Below are 26,769 nucleotides of genomic sequence, written 5' to 3'. Positions count from 1 at the left end.
TTGTTCATGAATAATATTACAATATAGCGATATAATTGTGGAATTCAAAATAAATTTAAAACCACTACTTAGAGTTAGTTTTGGGGAGGAAATAAAAATAAGTTAAATATTGGGTTAAGTTTATAACAAAGTTTATAAGTTCGTAAGCTGTTTCTTAATATATAAAAATACTCTGGAAGTATTTATTCTTTGATATCTTTTATGAATAGCTAATCTCTAGTGAGAACTTGGCAAAAGTATTTTTAATCCATCCATTAAAAACTAAGCATTAATATAATTTAAATGTTTAGTAAGATGAATAATTTAAAATTATCATTTAAGCATTAACAGTTTTTTCCATGAGTAACTTTTATTTATTCATATATATGTTTAGTAGTCACATATATACATTTTTCCATGTGAGAGAGATATATATGTATGTATATGTATTTTTTTTCTTAAACAACTTTGATATCATTGAAGGATTCTCAGTGGCTTTTCATGAAGTCTGTATTTTGTTTATATTGTAATTTTAAATATTTTCAGAAACACTGGAATAAAACAAACTTTCTCATTATTTTTCAAGCCACTTTGGAGTACCATTTGAACTTTCATCTTGAATAAATGAACTTTTCCTAAAAATTATTAACCAGATACCTTATGATCTGAAATTCGATTAAAGTTGTAAGTAGGTACTATTTTTTGACTTTTACTTCCCCGAGAATGTCACTTCATCTCAGAACAATTTTCTGTTCTACGGAGATGCAGTCAGATGTTGCAGAGTGGGAGGAGGATTTGTAATTTTGAATGAAAACTAATATATATGCAGGACTTCTTTAAATCACCCCAGCTGTTGGCCGAGAGCAAATATTTCATATTTGTGAGGAAAAGCTGAGAAAATTCCTTTTGTTTACAACTGCCAAGTCCATCTGATGGAAGCACATTGTTATCTGACAGCCAATTCATCTCCTTGGGACTCTGGAATTCAAAACCATTTCTTAGGAGCATTGTGGATACACTTTTCAAATATTTATTTCTTTAAATACATTAAATGGCAAGCAGTTTTGCTAAAGAATGCATTCAGGTTATGGTGGAACAAACTATTTTAAATTTTTTTCAGTATATTAATTAAAAAAAATTTTAAAAAGCTACCCAGAGAGTTCTATAATCAAATTACTGTGGCCTTATAATAATATTATTATGGTATATATTCTTATTGTAGTAGGTGATGTCATTAACATCACACAAATTACCTTTTTTTCCCCCGAAAGTTGCAAGAGACAGTGTAATAAACAGGAAGTAATCAGTGAATTAACTTATAAATAATTATACCTTGTGTGAGTTTATATGTTTTTTTAGCAATTTAAATGTGAGTTTTAAATTCAAACTCCAAATTATGAAAAGGTGTATAAATGCAGGTTTATCTTGTGAATGCCATTTATACTGTATATATATAATATAGCAAGTTAATTTTCTTTCTTTGTGTGAAGAACAAAAAATAAAAACATTAACTTTATTCATATGCAATTTATGGTTCTAAGTTATTTTTTCATTTTAAAATGATAAAATCAGAACAATTCCAAATATTTTATGAGTATTTCAAAATTATAAGTTTTTTTCTTTTTACTTTATGTTGCTAGAGTTTTAACTTGATCAGAAAGAAGACATCTGAGAACAGAAGATAAGAGCTGTGCCTTTTAGAAATCCAACTTTTAATCTCTAAGAAACAGGGTCATGTGATTAGGTTGGATTTAATTTTAGTATAGGATGAGAAAATCATTATTGGCAAATCAAAGCATTATAGCTACAAAAGAAACACATTTTTTCCACTTCAAAGAATTGATGAAATACAAGGTTATCAGTCAAAATGTCAAGTAGTAGATGGGTATTGAAATCCTCCCTCCCTTCCTCCCTTTTCTGTCTCACTGCCTCCTTTCCCTTCACTTCCTTCTTTGTATTGTATAGAGAACAACAGCAGATGATATGATGATCAGAATGTGGTTATGAATCATTGTAAAAGGAATAAGTTTTAATCATGCCTACACACTATGAGCACACAGTACTTCCTGTTTTGTCAGTTTCCTACTTTATGCCCAGACCTAACATGTGCACTGGTGGATTCCCATGGATGCTCTGTGTTGCCGGTAGTACCTGCTTATCTGAGATGAGAATGAAGCCTTGAGAATGTGCCTCATGTAGATTGCATTAACAGGTCTCATTGTTTAATCAAATGTTCAAATGAAATCTAATATAGTTAAGTGACTAGATAGTCAATGGAAATTAATTAAGGAAAAACAAACTACAAATAAGCTACAGTAAAGAAACATTTAAGAATTATACTTCTTTATATTTCACAGAAGATGCCTGTGTATACTTGCAATAAAGTCTCCAGGCAAAATTATTAATTCAAGGTATTTCTTGGTTAGTGTATAATGTGTTAGAAGGCTAAAAAAAATCACATTGGGACCCCTGACTTTTCTATGCTGGTGTAAAGTTATGTTGTTCACTTATGTCTTATGGGATTATGCTGCAGTCATTAAAGTTCTATTTTATGGCCACTTCAGTATTTCACTACTGCAAATCATCTGCTTTTGTAAGTTGCTGGATAATACAAATGCAAGAGTATGAGAAAGGTTTTGAAATTTTTTAAAGGTTGTCCAAAAGAAATTAGGGTATTTTGTCTGAAATACAGCGAAACAGTCAATGCAAAATAAAATGTGTATATGCCTAGGTTACATTAATGAGAACCAATAGCATACCATTGAAAACCTTGGATATTAGATATTTCATTAACTTCACAGTCATACCCTTGCAATAAGGAAACTGCAGAAGTGATAAAGGCAAAGGCTTGGACTGCACTTTTTTTCCTACCAATACGTTGTAAAGCCATTCCTATAAGACAATATTGCTTTAAACATTCCAAATTTTGGTATCTTTGGATTTGAGATTACCTTTTTTCTACTAACGTTGTCATTTGATACTCATTTTTACTTGGAAAAAAGAGTCCTGAAAATATTATTATAATGAAGCCATGCAAAGCCTGTTCACTTAGCTATTTTAAAGTTTCTATCAAGTAAATACAAAGAAAATACTCATTTTAATTTAGAAATGTCTTTACAATAGAGCCTAAATTTGACTAGACACTATCCTCTCCTTAAAGGATATCTAAAAGGCACATGTATTTTTTGAAGGTGGTGCTATTTCTCCCTGGGTGTGCACACCATGCGTAGGCATGAGACAGCCAATGTGAGGCTGAGGAACTACGGCACTCTAGAATTTTTGTTGTAGGTCGCCATACATGAGTTCAGATAGAGAATATGTTGTGGAACAGGTCTGAAGGAAGGCTCCCCTTATCCCCTGTTCATGAAGGTGGAGAATCCCTCTTCTGACTCATCCTGCAAGTTTATAGGCAACACATAACGTCCTTTTTCTTGAAGTAAGGGCAAACTAACAGTGCTAATCTCCTTGGAAAAGAATGCAAGCTCATCTTAAAAGAATTGTTCTCTGGCACCTTTATACCCAAGTTTAAAATCACGGCAGTTATTTTCTTGGGAAAGGCTCTTTAAAGAACATCTCAAACTCAGCAAAGAGGCTCAGTATGTACATTGTATGAGATAAATCATGCACCTAGATGTTCAAGAGTGTATCACTATCTGTGATAGCCAAATATCAAATTATTTTCACCTGTTTGTAAGCAATATTGAACGATTTTAAATTACATTTACTGACTATGGTCTTAGAAGGCTTTAATGCAAGTGCACTATTAGAAGTTTTGCAGAACATTCAATCTGTCTGAGAGAGTTTCTCATGCAGCGTTTTTTTTTATGGGCCTTGAAGTTGAACGGTGGTGAGAAGGCCTGTTTGCTCTTTGTGGACCGTTTTATAAATTCTGAAACAGCAAGGCTGTTTATTTTTCCCACATCTGTTTTGGGCTCATCCTTTGTGATAGTGTTTGCTGGATGCTGTGTCCTTTATACCTCCCCTGAAATGAGTAGTTTAGTTTGCACTGTTACAATGTATTTGTGGAAGCAACGAATGTCAAATATTTTACATTGAACTCTCTTTCATTCCTGTTGGATACCTTTCTGCCTGAATTATGCCTTCTAGCCCGAATTCCACAACTTTACATGGAAGGAGAGACTTTTCTGTGTGGACTTTGTATATATTGCTCTTATCTGTTTTCAAAGCAATTTATATCTGCTGGACTGGGAGGAATATTGGTGAAAACACTTTCAGAATGAAAGTTTGGTAACAATAGCACTGATTTGGTTTTAATGCAATTGGAATCTTGCTTTAAGATAATATTAACAAAAATTTGTTTGATTGTCATCTTGGCAGTGTCTGTCCGCCCTGGATGAAGGTGGGGCTTCATCTCTCTGCTGCTGCCCTACTCAGTGTAGATAACCTAGACTCCCCTCAGTGTAGGCAGCTTGTAATTTTATATGCTATTGCCTGGTGTCCTATGAATATTGGCAGACACTCATTGGTTGTGCTGTTGATTATCTTTCTAAACAGATACAAACTCTTCTACCTGCTTTTAAAACATTAGATAGGAGTGGCATCAAAAAACCCTTGGTTTCAATTCCACTGTGAGATCTTGATCAAATTGCTTCGTCTTTTAAAACTGCAGTTTTATCATCATTAAAACAGAAACAATTATCATATCTCATAGTATTGGTACACGATTTTAGTAAGATAATGCACAGAGTTTCACAAAATGCTTGACACAGAGTTAGCACGTAAGGAACTATTATTATTATACATTTCAACATCTCCCTTCCTGTTTTTCAGAAACTGAGTTTCTGAATTATTTTATCTTATTGAGCTAATAAAATGTGTCTATAATAAATTTGACTTTTAAATATCCATATTTACCATCATTTTCCTTCTGATTTTCTTATAGCATATAATCAATAGACAAGATGTGAAGAAAGTACAAAACCTTCTCCAAATTTTTTTCAGAGTATTTATCAAAATCTCTGAATGTATAGAGAATATCAAGAAGTAACGGGAATGAATAGGAAGCAACATTTTTATTAATAAGTTTTGATCTCCCTACCACAGAATATAAAGGGTGAAAATACTGATATCACTGCTGAAAGTATAAACTTTATCTAATACTAGCTAAATGTTAAAAATCTTTGCTTTAAAAATGTTAGCATAAAAGGCGAATGGTAATTTACCTGAGAAGAAGGCATTTATGTTTGAGAAATAGAAGATTGTAAAAGATAGACTTTTTAAGGCAGCATTTATCAAATACTCGTTACAGATCAGGCACATTGTAAATACCTTACATTTACAATGACAGGTAAATATGAGACTTGCATTTTTTACTAGCTTTGGTAAAATCGTTTTCATTTTACATTTTGGATTGGGGTGAACTTTGCAAATGTTAATTGAATTGAGGTGAAAGTTGAAACAATAAGAGACCTCCAACCTCTAGTAATGGACAAGTCACAGGAGCAGCTGGCAGATAATAATTTGAAACAATGCTTGTCAGTAATGCTTATGCTGCCCTTCAAGTTGAGGTTGTTAAGAACCTGCATTTCAGAGGCCAGTGATCTTTAGTGTGACCCAGAAAGATCATTCACCCTGCGGAAGGTCACACTGAAAAAATAGCCCATAGCACAGAGGAAACAGTTGCTGAGATCTTTCTTATCTTTACCCTAAAAATATGTGTCTCAGAGACACACATTACACACCTTTCTGAAACCATGAATTTCTATCCAGCGAATTTTCAGTCAGTCTCCTGAGATCTTGTGGGCAGATTCCATCTAGCTGGTGATGACACAGGAGCTGAATATCACTGAATCTCTTATCTGTCCTTTGACACAATTGAGTATGCTTGCTGGGAACAATTGGTAATTGACCCACCTGGTCTGCTTAATGCAGCAAATTCATGTTGGTTCCCATAAATCCTCCTCTGAGATGCCCTTAATTCACTACATGCTGTTTATCTGTTCTTGGACTATCAGATTTTAACTTCTTTAACACATTTACATTAGAGTTATTATTATGACACACTCATCTTCAAGCTACTAAGAAATATTCTGTGGTATTAGAAGAAGCTAGGTTACTTTTTCTCGAGCTGTGTTTAGAAATTGTTGTGCACCTTGATAGTCTAACTTAATTCTGGATTTTAAAAAATCCTCTTTAGTTTAAAAACTTAATTTCTGGTTATTGTATTAGAAATTCTGCTTAAATTTTTTTCCTTTATTGGATATTTTGGAAGAGTTTCACTTTTTATTTTAATGTTTGTATTTCAATTTATTCTTAGTTCTAATGGAAGAGGAAACAGAACAGGAAGCAAAAGTGTATTGATACTCTTTTAAAGAAAAAAAGTGGAATCGTACTATTTTTCTATGCATGTTACCATGTCACCTATTATTTGCCTTTTTTTGTATACTACTGTGTCTTATACACATCGTAGGCTTAGACACATTAAGATCATTCATAATAATTTTCATGGAATAGTGATAAATTACTTGAATTCTGAGAAAAATATTTTATACGTATTTTTGTTTTGCTCTCAACTTTAGGTATTTTAAATAGATCATTAAAATAGTGAACTGCCTATACAGCTAGTTTTTTTTTTTTTTAATAAAACTTGGTGTTTTATTTTTAGGTGATTCATTCATAGATATTTAGGAAGTGGGCTATGTAAAACTACATTTTTCCCAAAAAAAGATTGGTGAAAAGGAAAGTTGAGGATTACATTATTTTGAGGAATGTTTAGACTGACTCTTTGAAAGGAGTGATTCAGAGGGTATGTTCTGGAGTCAGCCCACCTGAATTCAGGTTCTAGCTCTACTTTCTATGAGCTGTGTACCTTCATCCAAAACAGCAGTGACAGTAGGACCTACTCATGGGGTAGAATGAATGTGATAATTCATGTAAACTTCTCAGAACAACGACTATCACCTAGTAAGCTTAATATATGTTAGCTATTACTTTGGGAATGAATTAAGAACCACTAAGAATTTGAAAAAAAATTGAGAAAAGACACTGCTTGCACTGTATCTGAATTATCTACTTTCTTACAGTATCTGAAATGAGACCAATGTAGACCCATTAACAAGAAATCTAGTAGCAGCCCTCAGTCACTTGGGTATCTGAATTTGTTTCACCATATTGAATTCCTTCCAATTTCTAGATGATGTTGAGAATGGCATGGCTGGGGGAGGTTGAAGGAAGGGAAAGGAGGCAATTGCTGTATAGAACACATGAAAGCAGGTTTGGTGGCGGGTCTTAGGTTATCTGGAGGGTGGCATAAAACCTAAGGCAGGTACAGGGAACATGCCTGGAGAAAGTTGCCTGAACATAAAATGCACATGCTAGGATTTTGCTGAACTATATCAAAATGCAAAGAGCAGTTTTTCCTAAGGACCTAATAAGTGCCGGGGAAGAAGGAAGGAAATACACAGATATGGCCTTTACACTTGAAGAGTTTACAGTGTAGTGGGAATCAGACCAGTGTGTGAATAAATATAATATAGTGTGAGGGACTCTTATTTATCAAATACTATGGGCATATGGAGACACAGGCAAGGGAGGAATCAACTTTAGGAGAATCCGGGGAATTACACAGAGGATGTAAGAAAGTACCATTTGGAGAAAAGGGAAAGCTCTGTACAGAGAGTTGCCTGTGCAGGGGCTGGGGACCTGAAGGAGCGTGCTTGTTTTGGCTGGAGAATCATGGACGATGTTTGTTAGTCCAGTGGTTTGGATCAGATTATGAAAGCACATCTCTGTCATTTCAAAAATTGCAATTGCCTATTTGGACAATGGGGAGTCTTCCCTAGACAAATTCTCATTAGCCCTGTTGTGAATACTTGTAATCTGTTTTTTCAGACAAAATATAACAAGGTCATCATTAAGTTATATTTTATTGAAAATGTTTAATAGTAGACTCTGGAAGTACTCTTTCCTCAGAACCATGCCTGGCAAAGAAAAAAAAAAAAAGCTTTTGGTTTCACTTTACAGTTAACCTTGTTAAGTGCTTTATTCATCAAAATTAGTGTAGGTGAAAAGTAAGTCCACCCTTTCACTACTGATTTTACTATTTTTCCCTCTGATTGTCTCAGCATACATTTTTATGAGCAAACATTTTATTAAGTGCTGAGAGTATTTCTATAGATGACCAACTTCTTAATAATATGAGTTATGTAGCAAAAGATGGTAAGCATAGCTATCATTGCCTCATGGCATTTTAGAGTTGGAAGAAGTTCTGAAGTTCACCTTGTCCAACTTTTCACTTAATGCAGAATTTCTTTTTATTACATCCGTTGCAGGGAAAAAAATGCATAGCTTCTGCTTGAATATATGTGGAGTAAGGAGTTGAGAGCTTCCTAAAGCCGATCATCCCATTTCTTAATATCTTTTATACTTAGAAAGGTCTTCCTTATGATCTACTTTCTTGAGTTATAATTACTAGTGCTATTCCTGCCCTCTAGAGACTAAATAACTGTAATTCTGCTCCCATCTGATGACCGTTTAAATATGTCATCATATTTAAAAGGGGGCAAGATTGATATGCCCTCTTTTCCTGCCACCTTAACATTTATCTTTACCACAAGAAACACCTCAAGTTTCTTCAGTGTGATGTTAGTTTCTGGACGTCCTTACTCTCCTCTAGAGCTATAGCAGCTTATAAATCATTTAAGTGTGCATTTTACATTAGCTTGTCATCATTTTATTTGAATTTGGGAAAAGTAGAGAGGATAGATATTTATTTTTACTGAAATGTTAAATTGTACACTTAAAACGAATGAGATTGGGATATGAGTACATGAAGGCCAGATTTTGCCACTCTTTAGTTAGTGTGCATAGTCCAAAAGAGCTTAGTTATGTAGTACCGGGGCTTAAATTGAGTTAGAGTTGCAATCAAATTCTTTTCTAAAATATTTAAAACATCCCAATATCAGTTAAACATTAAGAAAACATTACTTAAACATTTTTGCCCTCATTGTTAGTTATAACTCAGCTTTATTCAGTTAAGAGTCAAGAACTGTGGATTGAGGTTTTCTTGTGATTTTGCCTAGAGGTAGAAACCATGCTGACACTTTCTTATACATTTTTCTGAAACTAAATGAAAAGCTAAAAAAAATGAAATTTCCACCTCCCCTCAGTACCTTGGCTGAAAATTTAGGTCATTTGGGACAGCGTATGAATTATTTTAGGGCACCATTTAATATGGTATTTCTGCTGTATGTTGAACTTGCCTAACCTAGACACCAGAGTCTGAGTCCAGAAATCCTGTTTCATTGCATCTGTGCTGGTTGACTGATGTTGCAGGGGATGTGAATTTAGAGTTTAGGCCCCAGTAATCATCATCTGAGTAAGCACAATGGAAAATTGCTTTAAAGAGTCATGTAACAAAAGGTGTAACCAACTTCTGATTTTCAATGCTTGAATTCTCTTGAATGTCGTTTCATTCTTTCCTGAAATACAGGATGAGGCATGACACTACCCAATCACAGTCTCATTGTTGGGTACTTTCTATGTAACATATGCTTTGTTTTTGTTTTTCTCAAAAGGCGTTTAAACAGAAATCACCTTCAGCTGTTTCCTGAGTTGCTGTTTCTTGGGACTTCGAAGCTATACAGACTGTAAGTAGACAGAAATAGTTATTGTTGCTTTGGGTAGTACCTCGCGTTTTATTAAATGTATTTTGGATCTGTTTCCTTATGCTTTCCTGGAATCTATTCATCTATTCATCCGTAGATTAATGGATTAAAAGTTTGCCTTTCTTTCTTTTCTTCTTTTCGCTCTCTTTTCTTTTTTGTTTTTTTGGAAATTTATGATTGGTTTTCCAGTAGTTCCAGTTCTTTTATTTGGTTAGCATTTACTGATTCGTGTATATGTTATTGTAATTGTATTATTCTTTTTTGGTCCTGATGGGGAGATTTACCAGACTTCTTTATGGAAACTTTTGATAAAGTTCTGAAGGGGAAGATTGCCACTGCACTTCCTCTTCAGAGGAAGTTGGCAGTGTTTTCTTGTAAAGTTGAGGTTTTTAATGTCAGCTTTTTTGATATTGTTTCTGTATTCACATAGTGTTTATTAGTCTGGAAATATTATTATAAGGTATTTAAAGAGGACTGTAAATTTCCTCTTAAATGTTCCTTTTAAAGCCAGAATTCCAAACTGTGCAATATGAACGACTGTAAGGGTTTCATATCAAATACGTCATTGACTGTTAACAGAAGTACTTTGGAAGGAGCGTAATGTGAGTTTTAGGCAGAATCGCTTTTTCTTTCCTGGAATGCTTGTTCACTGACCTAATGTGCATAGTGAAAATATACTTTTGAAAGCTTTTAAAATTAGATTTTCAGCCACATGAATGATTTTGTGCAGATGGGAGATAAGCTACAAAGTGTTGGAAAAATAAATAACAATGATTATTGATGTTTGTGGATGTTGTGAAAAATCGTTGGGATATATAGAATAAATTGCTCAGCCTGGCTCCCACCTGGATGGTGGGGAAAGTCCCATATGGTCATGCTTGTGGGGTAAGTGAAGAGATTGCTTTTTCTGAACTTGACTTTGTAGCCACGGCTTCGTGGTAGCCTACTAGTTCAATATTGTTGTTATGAATTCCAGAAGTAGGAAGGCCCTCTTCTCACAGCCCTCCCCCGACATTGTATCTCAGTTAGGCTCTGTGTTAGGTCCTCCTGACACCTTAGCTGACTATAGAGAGAATTTTCTCAGCAGGTGAAGGTGGAGCCAGCTACATACCAGGTCTTCTCTCTAGAGTTCTTTCCTGATTATGTTCCTCTAAGGATAGCCAAAGTCACCTAGCAGTATTTCTCCTCTGCGTTGTGTTCCCTGCTGGTTAATTGACCCAATTTAAGTAAATTTAAAAGAATCAAATAAAGAAACCTTGAGACCGCCTTTTTAACAAGAATTCTCTAAGGACTATTTTTACCAAGGAAACTAGATGTAGGCTGTTATGAAAATTATATGTATGAATATAAATTGATACTTGTATTTAATTATTTGTGCTTAGTTTGCAAGAAGGGCTACAGAGATGGTTTTAATAGATTCTGCTTTAACTTTTTTGATTGAGGGGATTTTGTAGAATTGATTTCAAAGCTAGTATACATTGAGTGCTATTAAATTACTACTTTGCTCACAATGTGCATATAAAAACAATCCACGTTGTCTAGAAAATTTTCTGTTTCCTATGTAGCTGTGAAAATATAATTTAAATGGAATGACTGTTATAGCTAGAATTAAAATTATTAAGCTGAAGAGAGGAAAATATAGGAAGTAACTTTAACACTGTCTCTGAGAAACTAGAATGTTTGATTTTTAGTCTGGAAGTACTTGGATTAATTTTCTTAGAGGGATTCAGGTGGTATAATCTAGTGCAGAATCACTTATCAGCAAATTATATTCTGTTCAATATTTTGCCCCCTTTTACAATGTCATATAATGGACCAAGGGATTTTCCATTATGTTTTGTTATGATTTTATAACTTTATGAAGCTGCTGTATGAAAGAAGATGACTCGGAATCCTTATGTGAGTTAAAGAAACAGAACCCATAAAACTATAAGGCAACATTTTCTAGTTAATTAAAAGCATGTTAACAAGTGGGGCCATAGGCAGCTAGAAAATGTGTTCAGAGTCATGTTGTGCCTGTTTGGCTCAAAGGATTTCCCCTGGGGAGTAATGGAAGATAAAATTTTGTTTCTGATGTGGGACTAGTTGCAAGAGGGACTTGAAAGCTTTGATTTCCTGAAGTTAGAGCTTGATGGCTTAGTGTTCAGTACTGATTGTGACTTGACACCTGACATAGACACTGGATACACATGGAAACATAGAGGTGTAATTTTTTTCTGCGTCAGGAAAAAGGAATCTTCTTTTGAGTTGAGGCACTGTTCTCTCACCTGAATTAGACCTAGTGGATTGTTAGCAATGATCTTTCTCTTAAGAGGAAAGTTATAAGCTACATGTAACCAGTTTTTTATGATGGTGATCACTAACTGATTAAACAACCACCATTAAGAGTATTTAATAAATAAAGGAACAAAAGCTTGTGAAGCTAGCTGCCTGTCTAGTTTAATTTCCAAGAGGAAGGATGCAAGTTCAAGTATTCTTCATATGATACAGGTGCCTACTAGCTAACTGGAAACAACTGTTCTAACAGATGGAAAAATATGCACAAATCTACGTACAAAAATGTCCTTTAAAATGTTCATTTAAAAATGAACTTTTCTTTCACAAGAAGGATAAGTGACCAAACAAAAGATACAGAATTTTGGACAAACAACAGGACAATATGTTGTGACAGGGAAAAGTCGACTGGTAGCTGTATTTGCATAGCAAATGATCTACAGTTGCCCTACTGTATAATTCAGTAGAGCCATACACATCTAGAATTCATGAAAGAAACAAATTTAGATTTATTTTCTCTTTATAAATTGATGCATAATGCTAATTCGTACCTCTGATTCTTTTCCTAACTTATTTTATCTTTTACCCTTTCTTAATACTATTGTTTCCTGATACATAATCAATGAAAAAGTTTACTTGTTTTACTATATAGTTCATACACTGATGTTTGACTTTTATCATTGTTTGCTTAGATTAAATCTAAGCAAACTGGACATTATACAGATTTTCTTTGTGCCTCTGTAATGAATAATCGCCATTTGACTCTTGGCTGAAAATGAGATGCCAGGTGAAGAAGCACACATGCTTTTTAAAAAAAACTCTAAATGCAGTATAAAAGAAAAAGAGGGTACACTGTATATGAATTATGATTCGACACGGTTGGTTGCTGCTAGCGGCCAAATATGCTTTTCCTTTGCTGTCTGCTCCAATTTCTCTTTGGACGGGTTGAGAGAGCACTCCATGTTCAGGTCAAGATGTTTGCTCAGAAATAGTAGTACAGTTGCAGCTGTGTTTGTTGGAGCAGGAGACTAGTTTAAATAGCATTACCATTTATCCAGTCCATTAACAGAACTCTGTAAAATAATACCAACTCTGCATAAACTACAGGACAGTGTAATAAAATTACAAGCGCTTGTTGACAGATGGAAAGTGTAAGTAAAGAAAAAAGAAAAGTAAAGGGCCATAGGTTGGAGGTTAAGAGACAGCACATAGTTTTCTTAGCTTATGTAGATACTCTGTCCTCCCCCTTTGCTCCTCCTCCAAAACTGAGGTTGTACTTTTATTATCAGTTTAAGAGTGGAGAACATGATTTTCAGAACAATTAGGAGCTGGTTAACGGACAGAAATTTCAGTGACTTTTGAAATGGTCGATTATGATTGAAATTTATGAGTAACTTATACAGATGTTCCTGAAAAACATAACCTTAAAGGTGACTTACCAGCTAGAGTTTGCAGCCACTCATCTGGGCTCATTAGAGAGGAATTTCATTGCTAGTACTGTGGTTAAGCATTCCGTTACAAATATTTGTTTTGTGGTTTTCAGTTTATTTCTTTGAGTATTATATATTTACCCAGACTTCTAACATAAGCTTAAGTAGCCAAACCACGGTGCAGAAACTCATTTTTCACTTGTATCTACTAAAACAAAGCAAAACTAACAAACAAATACATAGGTCCCAGTGATTCATTTTTTTTACTTCTTTAAATAAAAACTCTTTATTTCTGGTTAACAAGCGGTATTTCCCTAGAGACCTTTGGAACCACTAAATTATCTAACATTATAAGTAGTATTTTTAAAGCCAAGGACTCTTTTTATGGCCTAGTGACTCCTTACCTGAGACAAATAAATTTTGAGCGCTTAATTCAATTGGTCAGATCACAATTCCTTTGCTGTTGGATGGGATCTCAGATTCTCCAGATACTCTTTGATAATAATTATTGGGAGTATTTAAGAGGAAAACTTAATTTCTATTAAGGTAAAAATTGATTTGTGAAACATAACAAATATACAGTGAAGCTGTCCTTATTTCCCTTTCTCATAGAAGGAGCCTTAGCTTTTGATTTTGCTTTTTAATAGTTACAAGGGTAACACATGCTTATATTAAAAAGGTTTAGGGGACTTCCCTGGCAGTCCAGTGGTTAAGCCTCTGCACTTCCACTGCAGGGGACTCAGGTTCGATCCCTGGTTGGTGAACTAAGATACCACATGCCTCGTGGCCAAGAAAAAAAAAAAAAAGGTTTAGACAGTTCAGAAAAAGAGAAAAGTAAGTGGGAATAGAAATTATTCATGATCTCACCATTCAGATATAACCGCTAGTATACTTGACAATTATTAGTAGATTAGTTTTCTTTTTCTTTTAATTATGCTATAAATGCTGGTATACATGCATTATAAAAACATTTTTTTTAGTATCCCCAGGGTTTAGTATAAGGCTTGACCTTTAGAAAGCTCTCAGTGTTTGATGTATTGAATTAAATCTCCATTGGGCTCAGGGTTTGTAACTTGAATGAGCAAATAGTAACACTGGGAAGGTAGTATGAATAATGGGGAACCAAATTAAATTTAAAGGGTACCTTGGCTAATTAAACGTTTGTCCCCTTAGGTTTTCTAAACATTGAAGCGTATCGGTAGACACTGAAAAATCAAAATGATCCATTTTCCATCTAAGCAAAATATACCTTAATACTGCACTTATATAAAACTAACCTCCCCCCTCCCCCAGTTCTCTGATGCCAATTAAGTGTCAGGATTCTTGGATTCAAGGATAAAAGCAGAAGAGAGCCATGGTGCCTGTGTCAGAATTCCTCTTGAATTAATTTCTGCCAGCTCTGATTAAAGTGTGGGCTCCTTAGAGGTGTCAGGTGTGTAGTTTCCTGCTTCATTTTACTCTTGGTCTGTTTGGCCCCTGCCACAGTAAATCCGACAGTGGTAGTGCAGGAATTGCAGGTTATAGTTGCCAAGGTTACTGTGGTCCCACCAGATCGACATCATTAATCATCCAGGGAGCTGCCATGATAGCTGCCGCTGATCTCTGTTGCCGAGACTGCTAGAGAGCTTCAGGTGCGGAGAAGAAAAGTTGTTCGGAGGTGGTTTGTCTGTGTCATCATTTGATGCAAGGATACACTATTTGTATTGTTAATACTGATACCTTGCTAAGGGGAACAGATTGACTCTTTATCTTTGAAAACAAAGACTTCATATGAGAGATAACACTTAGGAAGGTGTTAACTGTCAGTGATTAAAACCTCAAGTCCCTTATTATTTATTAAGTAACTTATTAATTACTTATTATTACTGAGCCCAAGGGACTCTGATCTTGCCACTTAAAAAAACAGATATATGAGGAGTATTTCATTGAAAGAGATTACTGTTATATAACCGAAGGTTTGTTTTTAAATGGGTAGACAAAACACTTCATAGACTGATATCTGGACACACTTCAGAGTAGCCATTACCACTTGCCACGAAAAAAAATTAGCCAAGCCATTGAATAGGACTTTTGTTTATAAATCAACATGCAATCGTACGATTTAGAAGTTATAAAAGCAGTGAAGATTAAGACTGTATTTGAGATTTTTGCCAGGCCTCCTGTGGGTAGTTTTTACTTTAAAGGGATCACTAATAGAAGACTTGTTACTGGAGAACGTCAGAAATCGGCAAGTTTCTACTATTGCCAAGCCACCAACTAGACTTTTTGAGTGTGAAATCCACAGCATAGTTCCTGGCAGAGGAAAGTCAAGTGCAGAAAGGTCTTTCCCACTCAAGTGTACTAGTTTAAATAGTTGCTTTCCCAAATGTAAATGTTTCTGTTTCCACCAGCAAATATTCATGGTTAGCCAACTTGAATTTGGCGAATCCTGTGATAGGTGCAGGGGAGAAAAACTGGCATGGTGTGTGGCCCTCTGTAATATGGGACATTTGTTGACCTCAACCATTGCTAACATCTGACCTGTAATATGTAAATTAAAGCCTACAATGTTCATGGAGACTGTGTTTTTTTTGGAAGATGAGTTTAAGTATATGGTTCTCATGTCAAAAAGATATTATTCAATACACATCATCAGGGAATATTTTAAAATTTGACTATAAATCATAAAATTGCCACTGCCATCTCAAGATTACAATTTGGGGACTGAAGTTTATATAAATATTAATTCTAGGAACAAGTGTCCATAGTGTGTTAGTTCTAATGAACTAATTTTAATGTGTTTACATTATGTTTTAAGACACTGAAATCAATTTATTTTATGAGAGGTTGCATAAAATACTAGTGTTTAAATGCCTACTCAGGTATTAGTAGCTTTGCTATCTTTGTCAATCAATGGATACCTCTGGAGATAAGGTTCCTTATCTGTAAAATGGGGATGATATTTACCTCCTGGGAATATTTCAATTCACAAGATAAATTCTGTATTCAAAAGAACATTGTCAACTTTCCAGTATGATAGAAATGATGCTTGTAGGATTATCATCCTCTCATTGCAAAATAGCATGAAATAATAGTCACAGATGTCCTTGCAAGTTGCCCACAGTCAGCAAATCTCCCAGTTCTCTTTCACGTCTCTCTTACATTTATTCTCAGTGTAATAACACATACATAAGCATAACCACATTAATTTTTTAACACTGCAAATTAGCATAAAATGTGCATTTGCATCATTCCAATTCTCCTTACTTGGCAACACAAGTTACATTAAGGCCAGAATGTTTTTAATGAGATCTCTTACCCACTCCCAGTTGATGATTCATATAATTTTAAAACTCTTATATAAAATGAATCAAGGATAGAAAAAGAGGCTGTGATTCAGGAACTATTTATGTTAGTCCACATATTAAATTGTCGTTTTAATGATGTGTTGTCTTGAATAACAAAATGAAGGAAAAATATGAATTAGTTAGAAAATGCTGAGTAAACTCCTTAAGGTATAGGTAAACTATATTGAAAGTTATTCAGAAGATTTATGTTGTGTTGCTAAAGAACATTTTTATTACTAAGATTTCAGTTTTAAAAACAATTAGTTCATTGAACTTATAATATACAAATATGATTTGATCTGTGGAACATCCTGCCACCTTTACATAAGCTGCATGTGTGGTTTTCAGTGCATTTTTAGACTAAACATTTTGTCAAAATGCAGTTCAAATTGCAAACTGTTTAGCACTTTGGATTTAAACAATGATTGATAATGAGATAGCTTTGAGCCTGAAGTTATTTTTATTTTGTCTGTTTTTATCATAACTCCAATACTTTTTATATGTACATAAGCTTTGCAGTCAGATGAATGTGTATATGTCCTCTTCATTACCTGTTACCCACAACCAAGTTATTTGCTATCAAGGAATTATTTATAGAGGGTTAACCTTAAAACATTTGATAAATTGTGATATAAGAAACTTAGGGCAAGAGTTTAAGAAAGCCTAAACTCTAGAGAAGGAAACAATGAAGAGTAAAAAGTCCAGTCTTTGGCAATACCCATGGTCTAGGGTACAACATGGCTGTGTGAAATGTTATTAAGAGAACATCTGTGCCTCTTGAAATGTCCCCCAAATGTATGTGAACAGCTAAGTATGGCAACTTGATTTAAGTGTTTTATAAAAAAGATGTAAAGAAAAGAGAAATAAATAAGTCTGGAAACAGAATGGAAAAAGATAGCTTTGCTCCCTCATGATAGGTTTCTTCTACTAGTGAAAGATTAAAGCTTAAAGTATGTGAATAGCTGAGAATAGCACAGAGAAAGGTTGATTGCTTCCCCTCCAACAGTTCCAACTGATTGAAAAAAGCCTAAAGTTTTGTTTGTTCTATGTCTTAAACCATCAGAATTCTCTTTTAGGACCAGAGGAATGCTCTGGAGGAAAAGAATCCAAGGATAAAAAGTCATTGCAAGCCAACAATTGTTCCTAATCCTCACAAAATGCTGGAGAAATTAAATTTATTCTTTATTGCTCAAAGTGTTACCTAGGTCACTGGGCGATGGGAAAATTGCACTGGAAGTAGAGTAGGCGCAAGCTTTGTTTTGTGTCTAGATGCTTAACCTTAGACACGACAAGGCATCTTAGAGTGTGGTGGGAACTTGGTTCAGAGCATTAACACCAAGACTTTTATTACCCAGGATTTATAATAGGCTGTGCTGTCAGGAGATGAAAATGTTGTGTTTACATTGCAGTGTTAAATGATCATTTAATTAACACCTAAGGAAAAAAAAAGTTGTGAAATTCTTAGCAGCTTTTACTGTTGGTTTCCTGGGAGGTTTTAATATCCGAGTTTCATTGAGATTTCTTTTTGTTAGTAGAGACACAAAAGACATTATACACTTTTTAAGGAAGACAAACAGTTTAACCTTGACCCTTTTTTTCCTAAAATATTAATTTAAATTACATTTTAAATCTGGTGTGCTTATTTAAAAGGTTTCTAGATTCGTATCTCAAAAGTATGTCTTAATTAAACACTATTTCTATGTAAACATCTGGCATTTAAATGTTATTTAATTTACATTCTAAACTTTCTGCTGTAAAACATTTGAAATTGCCAATTAATTTACCTTAGGTGTAATATATTTACAGTATTAACTATATGAATTTTACATCTTTTAAACTACCACTATAGTTACATTGTTTTAAGAATAAGGGTCAAAATAGGTAAACATTGTCAAATGATTCTAGGGGCGGGGGTCGGGGGTTGAGGTACATTGTTATTATATTATCATCATCATTATGTAATTAGAGATCATTATTCTCATATGATGCAAGAAGTTTATACATAGACAATAGGAAGAATGATGCCATTAATATGAAAATTCAGATTTACTTCATTAATTGCTAAAAGATTTGATGCTGTCAAATGCCTTCACTTATTCCTGATCTTTTATAAAAACAATTCCCTAAGATAGAGTGGTCTTGAGACAAATTGATAATATTTGGAAAATATAATATGTACTGCCAAGGGTAGCCGCATACTCAGTAACACTGTCTTTTTCTAAAAGAATTATTAAAAAATTTATATCTGTTACTCTTCTCATTTTATCTAGGTATGCAACTTCGTATTTTAATATATGAAATATTAAAAAATATTTGTTGTTACTTGCTGTTGAAGTAAAAACTTTCTTAATTTTTCCAGAAATGATTATACCATTATAGTGTAATTTTTGTAAGTACACTATTTTTATTCATATTGCAACTAAACATGTTTATTCCCATTTTTTTTTAAGTTTAAATTCAAATGCCTCAGGATAAAACCTGCTTTCTGTATTATTCATGGTAAAAGAGTGCAAGGAGGCTTGAATGTTATTAAAATCTCTTAATAGAACACTACCAAATGTAAAATAGATAGCTAGTGGGAAACAGCCACATAGCACAGGGAGATCAGCTCGGTGCTTTGTGTCCACCTATAGGGGTGGGATAGGGAGGGTGGGAGGGAGACGCAAGAGGGAGGAGATATGGGAACATATGTATATGTATAGCTGATTCACTTTGTTATACAGCAGAAACTAACACACCATTGTAAAGCAATTATACTCCAATTAAGATGTTAAAAAAAAAACTCTTGCCCTGCTTTGAACCAAGAATTATATTCTCATTCACAAAATACTACTCAGCATTACATAGCCACTTTGTACAACGTTATATGCTCTCCTTACTTCTATCAAGTTTCAGCATTTCTCTAAAACTTTTCTCTTTTTTTCTTAACCCACGTGATTTTTTTTCTTCCCAAAGCTGTTTCTCCATCCAGAGTCTAGTAACAAAACCCCCAAGTAGGAATATTGCTTTAAATGTTATCTCCTTTACACACATACCCACATTTTGATTGAGGTAGTTATAAGACACAAAATGCTCAAAAGTTAAAAGGTATGAAAGAGAGAGAGGAGTGACGATATCTGGTTACTTAAGATACTGGATAACTAGTATATTCTAAACAATGTAGTTCTTTATACCAATTGAAATTCCAAGCCAACTAGGTGCTGTGTGCAGGTGTGTATGTGTGTGTGTACACGCGCACGTGCACGTGTGTGTGTATAGTTGGAGATGGGGATACTGAGAGCTAGGGAAACAAATACTTTGTGAATGTTCAAAAATGTTTGAAGAATAAATAGGTAGGGAAATTATAGGAAATTTCATTTAACAAATTTTTGCTTTTACACTAAGAAAGCAACGATATGCTCTTATATGAGAAAAAGTCAGTGTTAAACCTTTATGCATTAATTATTTGGAATCTCTAAGTAGAAACCAAGGGGAAAGATTTCAGGATTTATTTTAGATAAAGTCTCCAGGTTTGCCTCTTAAGAATAGTAATAACTATTCTAAATACAAACAATTACACTGTAACAAATATGTTTGATAGTTATTCTATTAAAACCACTGCTTATAAGAGATTGGGAGATACAATATCTAGAAATACTCTAGTCCACTCTGCGGGGATTAGGTAGTTAAAATTAACTTCCCTTTTGCGTAAAACTCTTTTGCCTGACTTTCAATCCCCACGACAATCTAGTTCTGCTTTAGACTTTAACTTTCTCATGGCTGTCACAGCATATATGCTATGTTCCAGGAGAGCACATTTTCCTGTTACTGATTGGAAATTCCCAGCACATTTCTGGACTCCTTCCTTGCTTCCAATTTGGAGTAGCCTAGTCTGCCATCCTCATGTAAGCCTCACCTCCTCTATCAAACCTTTCTCAACTGCTTTCGTTACCTCCAAATGATCATTAATTATAATGTAGTGGTTCTGAGTACAGACTGTTGACTCAGACTGCCAAAATTTGAATCACTTAATGGGTAAACTTGGGAATGTCACTCAATTTCCTGCCCTGTGCCCCAGTTTTCCTTCTTGTAAAACGAGGATGATAGTTAGAACTTACCTCATGGAGGTGTTGTGTAGAATAAATTATTCACTAAATGAACAAAGCTTAGTATGATGCTTGACAATAGTAAGTGCTAAGTATTTTTTGTTTTTTATTATATGGGCTACCATGATTATTATCTGTCTCATACAATGTGCTGTTCGGTATTATTTTCTATTCAAAACATGTGTTAACTTTGCCAAGACTCCTGTCTTACATTTGTCTTTGTTTTACATACAGCATCTAGCCTAGTGCAGGCTGATTAATAAATACTTTCCAACTGAATGCTTGATGGAACTCCGCCTGAAAAAGACACTAACAATAGTTTGAATTAGGAATGAAATATATGTCATGTGGATCAGAAGTCAAAAGACATACTAGTTGTATTCCTAACTCTGCTGGTCACTAGCTGCAGATGCTAAGTAAAGGTACTTGATTTGAGGACCAGTTTCTTGGCTTATAAAAGTATTTGGTAGTTCATATAAGAGAGAGACAAGAATTCAGCATAACGTCTCCTGGTCTTTAGGGAATGTGCAAACATAACTGAGGGAAGAAGAGGAAATAAAAATGTATCAATGATTTGCTCTAGCTCTTTTTCAAAAATGTATAGGGAACTCTTCACGGGACTTGCAAGAACTATAATGGTGGAATTATTCATGGTGATAAACCAGGAATAAGATGATGAGATTGTGAATGAATGATTTTGTTCTCTTTCCTATTCACAGTTTAAAAAATAAAAGCAGTTTCTGTATGAGATAAATATAACCTGCTTACATTTTGCATGGCTTTGCTATTAAATGTAAATTGTTTGAAGACTTAGGTTAAAAAAAAAACAATTGAAGGAGATTTGGGAGATTTGATGGTTATGAAGTATTAAGTGGTTATCCTGATACTTGATAATCCCTCAATATGAGATAAGTGGTGTGTAATTGAAGTAATTTCAATAATCACCTGCCTCTCAAACATCACTAATGGTAGCATGAAGAAATGAGTTAAAAATCAAACAAGGCAAATCAAGGGAGAATAATGGTTGACGCAGGTGTTCATGTTCATACTTGTGTTATCTTTTGATTTTAACAGGTTTGTGAGCAGGGGCCTTCATTTTCTGTAATTCACCCTACTAAATGGACTGTGCACCCTGGACAATTAATTTTCCTGACTTTTTGAGGATAATAGAATGTATAGAACCCAAATACTCTGAAGGCAACTGAAATCTGAGTCTGTTTCTAAAAGACAGGCTCGCTCTCAGAGTTGGTGTGGTTTTCTTTCCCTCTCTTTAAGGAGAATGAATTCCGCACATAATGAGTAGTTTCAAGAAAAGTTGTTAATCAGGTAGTCCAAGTGACCACCCTGGATTCTCTTATTACAGAGGAACTGATGGAATGAGAAGGCAACATAGTTACATTTGATAAAAGGAAATACCTTTTTTCCTATCCCCACCCACCATGTAATCCTCTGGAATTTAGTTGACTCGGGAAATTACTGCAGCGCGGGAAATTACTGCAGCGTGAGAAATTACTGCAGCAAATAGCCTGTTTGGAAAAGCTAAGTTGGACAAAAAAGAATAACACTTGTAGCTACAGTAATTACATTAAAAATCACAAAGTGTATTACTCAGAGTATTTCAGGGCAAGAGTTTTCACCTGAGGGGGTCTTGAAATAATTTTTCTTCTATTCTTGTTAATCTTATAGCAAAGAATTACACAATGGGCAGTACCACTGTTATCAACATTTTTTTTTGTTCTTTTCTGAGTTATCAGATATCATTCTGTTGCCTAAGATGGGATACTACATCAAAATCAGATGAAGAACTTGACCTCAATATGACAGAGGGGCAAAAAAGAATCATACTTATAAAGGAATGTTATTAAAATGGACAAATGTTATTCTTTTAACTCTTTCCCATTCAAAAACCATATGCTAATTTAAAGAGAGAAGAATGATATAAATCAACAATAATACAGTCCAGATATTGCTTTATTTTCTAAATTAAGTGACCAAGTTGAATAATGCTATTAAAGTATAGGTAAACACGTTTTGCTAGAGGTTTAGCTATTTCCAAATAAATGTTATATTCACGTCATCAGTGTCATATGTACTTACAAGGTGTACTTACTTTCGTTGTATTTTTATAAGATGATTCAGATTTAGATTTTTATTTTAGGTATAGGTCTTCTCCCCAATTCTCAAGCATATGTTAATTTAGTGCCTTGTATTTGTTGCTATGCTGATTATTTTATATGTATTATATTTCAAAGCAGTGATTCCTAAAATGTGCTCTCCAGTGATCCAAGAGCAAAGTATTCTGTGGTCAGATGTTTTGGGAAATAATGAAAGTCGTATCCCCTGTGGTGACTGCAGTGGACACTTGTGTGTTAATCTCCAAGGCATCTTGCAATGAAGAAATCTGTTTAACTTAAAAAATTTGTTTCTCAAAGTTATTTGACTATACAGGCCCCCCTTTTCCCTGCTTCCCCCACTAATACCAGTTAATCCAAATAGCAAGAGCAGCCTTTAGCTGTTCCAAAAAATAACTACTTTTCATTCATTCTCATTGAGAGTTTTTAAAAATAAAAACTTTTAGTCGTGGATTGTTGAAGTTTAATATTATTTTTCTTGTACCAACATGGTCAGGTAAACAACTCTTTATAGTGCATTGGTCTAATAAATCTGTTCTTTTCAGCCCACCTTTGAAAGTAAACTTGGTATTCGTTTGTTAACTCTAGGGATGGAGAAACTTAGATTCTTGGGTAAGAATTTTGATATCTTAGCACTGGTATTTGCTTATGTGTGTGTGTGTGTGTGTGTGTGTGTGTGTGTGTGTGATATATAAAACCATTTGTTATATGTATACACACACACACACACACACACACACGTATAAGCAGATACCAGTGCTAAGGTATTGAAATTCTTATGCAAGGATCTAAATTTCTCTATCACACACACAGCGCCACTGAACTCTGTTTTAATGACTGAGAACAGTTTATCACTTAACTCTTTCTCTTTTCCCTGATTTTGTCATTGTAACACCTGAAGCCCGCTGTGCACAGCATTCTTTAGCAACACAGGGAAGTCTGCATCCTCTCAGCTGGGTGTGAAGCTGCAGGAGTCTTTCTCACTCCACAGAGTGTTGAAGCTAAAAGTATTTTATATACAATTTGTAGTTGGTTAAAGGACTTTGAAATCAACATAGAGTTTCATATGTTCAGTATTTTCGACCAAAACCCATGTCTCCAAGGACTAAAGGACAAAATAATTTAGATTAGATTAGGTTAAAGACAGGAAAGAAAGAAAAAAGAAAAAAAATTAATAGTATTGAAATCTCCTAAGACAGTTTTGTACCTCTCAACAGGATACTTATACTGGTCATTACAGAAAATTGTTGTCCTTTCTGTTAGTTCACCTAGCATGTTGCTTGAATGCCAATTCTTATTTATATTAAATAGGGAAAAGATATCAAAGAAAACACCAGGTTATGGCTAAAACATAACTACTTCAGAGCCTGATGAAATGGGTTTAATCGAAATAATCACTTCAAATTATTCAGCATTTACAAGCACATTCTTCAGATTTTATTATAAGCATCAAAATAATCCATTGCGTCATAGTTCGGGTTCCTTCTGTGTGAGGAAACCAAGTACCCCAACCCTGTCTTCCCACTTCCCTGTTTTTCTTTTATGCTCCATCGCCATCTATCATATTGTGTGTTTTACTTATCTGGTTGTCTTTCCCTCCCAATTAAAACGCAAGTTTCATGAAGGCAGAGCATAGTAGTAGGTGCGCAAGAAATAACAGTTGAATGAATGAATACAGGTTTTGCAGCAGACTGCCAGGATTTGAAGCCTAGCTTCCAAGCTTCCTAACTGTGTGACTTGGACGTTACTTAACCTCTCCACCTCAACATCCTCTTCCTTAGGTGGAAATAATTAGAGCATCAATGTCACCGAGTCACTGAGAGGATTAAAATATGTAACCTATCTGCCAGAGTTTAATTGATGTTAAATATTTTTCACAAAAACAACTCTTGAATGGGTTAAGGGCAAATAACCAAACATTTACCATTATCTATTAAAATTATTTGTTATTGCTTTTTGATTTTTGACTGAGTCTGCCCTTCCCCCCAAGCCCCTCTGTACTAGAATGGGAAGCCTAACTGTTCAGAGACACATCACAAGCTGCTTGTTCTTTCCTTCTTTCTTCTCATCTGTTTCATGAGTTCTCCATTTTCATGGCGTTCTCTACCTTCGCAGTCCTGCTTCTGGAATGTTGAAAGTCCCGCCTGGCTTTGCTACTAACCAGGCACTGCTTTACTTCCTGTCTACAGAGACTGCTGCCATTCAGAGGGTGCCACCACCCACCTGGGGAGAGGGGCCCTTCCTTTGTGTGGCTGTGCAATACCAAACAGTAGATACCTGCCAATATGCAGGTGTTTTTACTGACTTTTTAACCATGATCAATCCACCTCTAGCCTAGGGAGTTAAAGATATTTGACTAAGTCTAGTATATTATAGAAATAGTTTAATTTTTATATTATCCTTATTAGTTTGTTAACAAAATCCCCTCTGTAGGTTGTACACCCCTCCAGGGTTTGGGCACTTTCATCTCTATCACCATAGAGCAGTTTTCACAGATAGTGGACATGTAAATATTTGTAAGCTGAAATAAAAGTGCAGGCAGTACAAGGATCCACAGTCATCTTGCATGCCAAATGAGCTACCAAAAGCATCTGACGTTTTAACTTTTTAGTATCTTTGCATTTATTCTCCCTTGATAGTGTTTAAATTTAAAAAGAGTAGCAATTAGTAAACTTGTTCAATCAACATATCTTATGTCAATGTAAGATATGCACTTAAACATAGGTGGCTTTTTGTACCAGTTTCCTCACTGTGATATTGAGTGTCTAGAAAAGGCTATTCTACAGCATCTTTGATTGCATTTATAAATTCTTTCCTAATATTTTACACATTTGTGTGTGTGTGTGTGTGTGTGTGTGTGTGATTTTGTGTAATTTGCAAATAAAGCAATAGTGCTACCGAATTAACTACAAAATTGAAATTGCTAAAATAATAGGAAGCAATTGAGGCGGCTAGTTTCATCTCATCATTTTGTATCCTTGCTTGGGTTGCTAAGGCACAGCTCACACATTTAGTGTGCTTCCACAATTCTTTGCCATTCTAGAGCAAGTACTTCTGACATTTTGATTAGGCTTTTGTGTTTGGTCACTGTATTAAATTGAGCAATTTATTCCTTTCCACTTAAATTGTCTTCCCTGTACAAGGGATGGAGAGGAATTCACAGTGCCTGCACATAAAAGGCCATTATCTTATCTTAGCAAATCCAGCCCTATAGAGACAGTGCATCATGACAGCTCAGCTGGGAAGCTGGGAAGGGAAGTGTACCAAGGAGGGTGAGATACTGAGTGTGAGTCATTGATGAAGCCTATGACTGGGGTGGTGGTGAGTCCATCAGCAGCAGCAAAGGTTAGCATCCCTCTGCCGATCTTGGCCTGATAGACCGTTTAGCAGACAGACTGAAGTTTGCCCCAGGGAGTGTTCTCTGCCTATAGTCTTGATTTAGTTGTAGCTTGTACAAACAACTCAGGAGACCATATTACACTGTTATTCTTCTTGCCCCAAATCAGAGCACCTTTTTTTCTTTTTTCCTTTTCATGGGATAAACACACTGATATTTCGTGTGTATGGCCAGAGGCAGGCTGTAGAACAAGTCTGTAGAAACTTTGGTGCTTTACTCTAATACAGCCTTCATTCCACAAATATTTTCTGATTGAAGGAAGTGGTGGTGAGAGGGTGGAAATGTTGAGGTCAGCTGTGTCACTCTCATGGATTCAGCACATGACCCAGGAGCTCTTCTCAGAGGTTTATTCGTATTAATAGTTACTCACTGGATCTTCAGCAATATGAAGGGGATCCAAATTACAGATGGGAAAACTGAGACCCAAAGAGATCATGTAATTTGCCCAAGTGGCAGGCTGGCATTTGATTACAGTGCAGTGCTCGTTACTACATGTTTTGACTGGACGGGGGTCAAGAGT

At 34.9% G+C, this 26,769-nt stretch overlaps 1 protein-coding gene across 1 annotated transcript in view; it reads left to right on the top strand.

Moving 5' to 3' along the window:
* The window catches only part of SLIT2 (slit guidance ligand 2), a 390,009-nt gene that overhangs the window by 2,504 nt on the left and 360,736 nt on the right, over positions 1–26,769 (top strand). Inside the window, exon 3 of the mRNA XM_082653966.1 lies at positions 9,516–9,587. Within this exon, the coding sequence (XP_082510092.1) occupies positions 9,516–9,587 (72 nt within the window). The remainder of the gene's footprint in view (positions 1–9,515; positions 9,588–26,769) is intronic.

Source organism: Grampus griseus (genome assembly GCF_964374135.1).
Source record: "Grampus griseus genome assembly, chromosome: 4".
Lineage (NCBI taxonomy): Eukaryota > Metazoa > Chordata > Mammalia > Artiodactyla > Delphinidae > Grampus > Grampus griseus.
The sequence above is the reverse complement of the archived record's forward strand: the minus strand, read 5'-3'. Positions and strand labels throughout refer to the sequence as shown.